The sequence below is a fragment of the Cariama cristata genome, unplaced genomic scaffold (assembly GCF_000690535.1).
Source record: "Cariama cristata isolate BGI_N322 unplaced genomic scaffold, ASM69053v1 scaffold1006, whole genome shotgun sequence".
NCBI lineage: Eukaryota > Metazoa > Chordata > Aves > Cariamiformes > Cariamidae > Cariama > Cariama cristata.
The window spans coordinates 136,010-142,009 of NW_009623623.1; the positions used below are offsets into that span (position 1 = coordinate 136,010).

At 43.2% G+C, this 6,000-nt stretch overlaps 1 protein-coding gene across 1 annotated transcript in view; it reads left to right on the forward strand.

Annotated features, from left to right (window-relative positions):
• Nucleotides 1-6,000, forward strand: part of LOC104163700 (beta-chimaerin) — a 92,897-nt gene that overhangs the window by 69,916 nt on the left and 16,981 nt on the right. The window contains exon 7 of the mRNA XM_009702793.1: nt 2,736-2,813. Within this exon, the coding sequence (XP_009701095.1) occupies nt 2,736-2,813 (78 nt within the window). The remainder of the gene's footprint in view (nt 1-2,735; nt 2,814-6,000) is intronic.

Below are 6,000 nucleotides of genomic sequence, written 5' to 3' on the forward strand. Positions count from 1 at the left end.
ACTCTGATATTCCAAAAATAGTTTGATGATAAGTAGAAATTCCAAGATGTATCATCATAAGCCTGTAGCTTGAGTATCAAATCTGCCATGTTATGTAAAAAATATTGGTTGTATAATGGGATTTTTATCAGTCTAGTGACATAAATACAAATATTAGAGCATTATTAGGAAACCGACCTCTCTCTGACTTTGGATCTGTTACGCCAGAAGTCAGAGAGGAAGTTGCTTGTGCATCTATGGGGATGCAGATGCTGTAGCTTCAGAGGTGTCTAACAACTCAGAGCTAGTTTGGGAGTTTTGTTCCAGATTAAATACAAATACCTTTAAAATGGTACTGAGGAAAGAAACTGAGTGTGACAAGAACTTCAAGCTGCTCCAAAGTTTCCTTTGTGATGGCCCAAACTGAAGCCACTGCCACTGATGGGGTCAGAAATGTCCCTAAACTCAGTGCCCCTTGTCTCCTGAAATACTTTGAGAGAGAACTGGGGAGATATTGTCTGTCTTTGTCTGCTGGAAAGCAGATAAAGGTCCTGAGCTGGCAGAAATTGGGACTTACTAGCGGGAGGACATATGGAAGAGCAGCAGGGATTTCCTCCAGGCAGAGGAACGTTCCTACACGCACCACAGATAGTTGTCACCGGTGGTCAGATAACAGTGCTGAACCCTGGGGAAAGGCCAGGCAGGCAGCAACTGCTCGAGGAGCAATGGGGTTGTGTGGAAATCCTCCCTATCGGGGAGCAGAAGCTTTGGAGTATGGGAGCACCTAAAAAGAGGTGCTGTGAGTTACCTGGAAAAGAAAGAAATTAAGTATGCTATCCATAGAAGTAAGTGCATCATATTATAACTGCGAAGCTGATTTTGCAGGTTGCACAACTTCTTAAAAACCCTAAGTAGGGCACTATCTGAAATTGCACGGCCTGATGTTACTGACAGCCAACCATCTGTCCCCACGGGCTTTCAAATCAGGAGAACATCACTTTTATTAAGAGCAGGCAGCGTATACGGTGGAGGTTTTAGTGAGTGAATTAGATGAACCTGCTGACTTTTCAGCCTGAGGTAAAAGCAGACTGAAAAAAGAGAGGCAAGTTCAACTTCACAAGTTAACATAAGAGAATGAAATACTTTCATTTCCCATATTTTCTGGGTATGTTGAAGTGGAGCAGACTGTATAAGGCTGATGTGGTCTTTAGTTTCTCTAGTTCAAAGAGGCAGTTTTCCCACTAGTGCTGGTAACCCCCCCAGTTTGCTCTGTCGCAGCATCTTGAGCATTAGACACACCTTGGAAAATTAAATCTCACAGTGCTCTGCCGAGCAGGTTACTCCTGTCCTCTTCTTATGGCTGAAGAATGGGAATATTCACTAAGGGAGGAGCAGAGGGGAGCTGGAGGGAGGGAGGCAGGTGGGGAGGGAGCACTGAATGTGCTTCCCAGGAGATGCTCAGGGTCACACATCTTTTGTGTCTTGGGAGGGGGAATTACCTGCCTGTAACGAAGGGAATCAGGTCCCCAAAGTAACTCTGCAAGCTGTAGCGTGGACCGGTCAGGGTCCAGATCCCTCCTGTCCCTGGGCTTTAACTAGAAATCAGTTTCCCCTGCCCCAAACCTATAGATGCACGTAACCAAAGCAAAGGACCACTGCTCTTGCTACCTCGCAGACCCTGTTCTGCAAACAGGGCTGTGCACATGGGCTTCCTACCCCCATGTGAAGCTCCCCTCCCCTGCTGCCTTCACTCCAGCACTGCTCAGGGCTTGGGGGTTTCGTAGCCTGCATCGTCCCAGCTGGGCTTTCAGCTTTCCCTGACAGTGGGCTAGCTCCGTGCTACCAAGTGCACACTGACAAAATGCTCTAGTTTAAAACATGGCATAAAAGTGCTACGAATGCTTGGAGTGCTGCTGGAAACATGGCATAAAAATGCTACGAATGCTTGGAGTGCTGCTGGATTTTCCCCCTTGTTCAGGATATGAAAAAAAAAAAAAAAAAAAAAAAGATTTTTAGCCCTGTAAGATTAAACAATCATGGTTTTAACGGCTTAATCTGCTGGCATGCAGACTGCTGGCCGGTAAGTCTCTGAGTCTGAGTGTAATTGGATGCAGCATCAGATTCAGTTGTGTGGGCTTTCCCGGGGCTATTTGTTTGTTTGTTTGTTCATTTTTAAAACACTGCAGAGTTGAAGCGATCTGTCCCTGGAAATACCTTTGGGTGTGAAGCTGTAACGCCGTCCCCCTGGCCAGTGTTTCAGCAGCACCTAGCTGGAGACCACCGCTTGGGGAGGGTTGGGGTGGGGGGGAAGGTTGCTCAGTGTATGAATTCGAGCTATTGTTCGAGGCACACATCTGCCTTAAGAAATCGCACGGCACAGGCCGTTACTTATTCAGATGCAGAAGCTCCTTCCGTCCCACAAGACGGCCCATTCAAGTCACATGCCAGAGATCTCAGCAGAATGGGCTGCAGCTGCTTCAAATCTGCTGTCTAACATCAGAAGCAGTTGGACAAACTGTACCGTACTGACTACAGTCAGGCTCCCAGGCGCTGAGGAAGACAGGGAAAAGATTTGGGATCCCAGCGCTATGTTCTCAGAGGATCTGTGGCTGGAAAATGAGAAAACCTGTGCCGTTGTTCACAAGTCGAAGCGAGGAAGGAAGCGCCAAGAGCTCCTGGCCGTGGCCCTGGGGGTGAAGGTGGGAGTCAAGGGGGCACTTTTGTGGCAACCTCTGAAACTCTTTGCCTATTCGCAGATCACCTCCTTGGTCAGAAGAGCAGCCTTAACTCAAAACGACAACCACTTCAACTATGAAAAAGCACACAATTTTAAGGTAAGCACAACTTCCTATTCTTTTCGGCTAAAAAGTTCTGTTTAGATGCCTCACATTTAATTTTTTGCGGTGATGGGGTTTTCATGCACCCATCTGTACTAGCTCTGAGAAAAGCATTGAAAAAAGCATTTTTCTCAAATACTTTAAGTTCCCTTGACTGCATTTTTAATATGCTTTTACATAGGCACTGAATCCAGGTAACGGTTTTGCTACTCGCTACACTACTCGGCTGGCATTTTAGCTCTTTTTGCCTAGATTCAGTTTTCTTTTTTGTTCAGAAACAAAGTACATCGTATTGATTGTCTTTATCTTAAAGTGTATCTGTGTATAAATGAGAAAAAGGGACCTTTTCAATATCTAGCTATTCTCAGAATAGTAGCATTTTACCAGCAAGCATTTTGGACCTCTTCTGTTTTCAGAAGAAGTTGAGGGAGCTGGGGTTCTCCCTAACAACGAAGGAGAGCACAGCGGTGGTATTGTCTCCTAGCTTTTGTTCCACCACCGTATGCTAAGGAAATGCTCTCAGAGTCCCACTGAGCTCTAGGATCTGAGCTTGTGTTTGCTTGTCAAACTAAACCAAATAGCTGGACAAACACAGGGATGTTTAAATGGATCATCTTTTTGCTGTCTTATACATACAAAATCCGATTCTTAGGGTTTTTTTTCCCCAAGTGCTGTGTCTGGCATGCTGCAGCAGGGAAGTGACTCAGCTTTGGAAAACAGAGCTTCCAGGCAGCTTGTACTAAAATGTTTTGCCAAAAGGACTGTGCTGGTTTCAGAGTATGCCAGCCAGTTACCGTATCTAATGCTGTCAAATTGCAGCTTGATGCTTATCGGGATGGATATAGAGAGAATAAGAGGCAGTAACAAGACAAGAAAGGAATGCATCTCAGCTTTGAAACCTCAGTTTACTTAATGCTCCTTGAGGATGCTGATCTGGGTCACTGTCAGAATAGTTCAACTCATTAGCAGAAAGAGAATTTTTCTGATATTTGTCTCAGGCTTGTCAAAAAAGGAGAAGCACTGATTAAGATTATTTCACCAATTTTGTGATTTAGCAGAAAAGCTTCACTTCTTATTTTTCTACATATTCTGCCATGCAGACATTGCTCTTCTCTGCAGTGCTTCTGCTGTAGTTGGTAAATCAATAATTTAATTTTAGCAAGCAAAGCAAATAATAGCATCCCTCTTCTCATTCCCCCTCCTTGACCCAGTCTACAGAAAAGTCAATATTTATCTCACTGATCAGCACTGAAGGAAATAGGGGAAATGGTCTGTGTTTTCTTGCTTGATTAAACCAGCTTTCATTCTCTCTGGGTTTTGCCTTCATTATCATTTTAATATCAAAACTATTTTAGTTTAACTAGAAAATATTTTCTCATGACTGAGACTTTTTTCCACTTGACCCATGCATTCTTTCCTCTTCAAAATTCCCCTTGTTTTGGCTTTGATTTATAATTGGACATGTGCCCGGTTAACTTTGCATTTGCACAATCTAGCTGTTGTACAGTCTCTGTTCCTTTCTGTTTCAGAAGAGTCACAGTTTAACTGGAAAATCACATGATTAAAATATGTATGTATTCAAAAGCTTGACAGCAGAAAATTACTGTTTTATCCTAGTAAAGACAGTAAAAAACTTAGGGAAGAAACATTAAAAAAAAATAAATTGTCCAGAAAGGCCAGTCAAAAGTTTTACATTTACTTAATGAACAAATATGTTCACTATGCAAATACAGTTAATTTTCCAAAGGAGTATATTAAAACATGTCTAGTTGAACAAAAAATGTGGATAGAATGCCTAGAGTAGAATATTTAGATTTAAAAGACAGCTAAATTAAAATCTAGTATCTTTAGTATATTCCATATTCATTGCATAAAAGGGTTAAGAAATTATTTAAAAGAGAAAGAATGGCTTTATAGGTCTTGGGGCAAAATCCTTAATGACTTTTGACAGCACTCAGGCTATGATGATACGGGATTTATCTGAAGGAGAAGGCGATTTTGCAGACATTCAAAGAGTTGTCTTCCCCATTTTTAAGTGAATGTTGATGTGTATTGTATCATTCGCCTCAGTTCATAGGGACAAAGGTTATGTGTCACAGTGTCCATCATAATCTTGTCACAGGCAATTCTTCATGAACAAACAGACACTCTTTAGCTCTTGTCCTTTAGCCATGAAGAATTTTTAAAATGAAGGGCACGTTTTTAGGGAAGCTGATGAGATTTTTTTAGATCTTACACCAAAGATCTTATCTACTAGAAGAGAGAAGGAAGAAACAGACTCAAGGCAGAAATTCAGAGCAAGGATGGATCTCGCTCCATCCTTTCCAAGCTAATACAAAAATTAAAAAGAAGTGCTGGAGTTTGGCAAGTGAGGGTGCCAGGTTATGCCATTCTGAGCATCCATGCCTTCTCCTTCAGCCTCTCTTCCAAATTTCAAGGCACTCAAGGCAAACAAACAAAAAAAGACTCAGGATCCAGACTGATTTGTTAAATGGGCTTCATCCTGAGCACACAACACAGTCACATGGATTTAGGTTTGGAGCTGGCGTCCGTCTGGCGGGACAACTTTGCGTAAGCCAGTGTAGACATACCGTAATTCAGGAAAGAGAATAAATCTCTGAAGCCCTGTTTAGAAAAACACAGAGGTATTTCTGGAACTATGTCGGCGTCAGCCTAACTGGATTGCAAAGTCCTCTTGCATCTTGTTACAGTTAGGATCCAGCAGGTTTGGGGGCTGCACTTTACCTGCCAACTGCAGTGGGGTCCCAGCTGGTGCTGAGGTCACCTCGTGCCCGAGGGCAGCAGCGTGGAGTTTGGGGATGCTCCACATGTTTTGTTCTAGGCTGGGAATTCACAAGAGAGCCTCTGTGCTGCTCAAAAGTGAGCAAATACAGCTGAATAATGTGCTTTTACCATGATACTGTGCCTGTTTGCCACTGTAGGCATGGGCAAATCCCGTTTGCAGGCGGGCTAGTGGAGCAGAGGCAGCTGATTGCTGAAAAGTCAGAAGATCTGCTGGGAGAAAGGAGGCTCTGGGATAAATTTCCCCTGGTGTTAATCACTGCAGACAAACACTGGGAGACAAAGGGTTTAGGGGAGACATTTTTTACAGACATCAAGAAGATTATGTGTATGTATTTAAACAAAAATAACAGCAGAGTCAGCTTTTCCTCCCTGCAAAGAG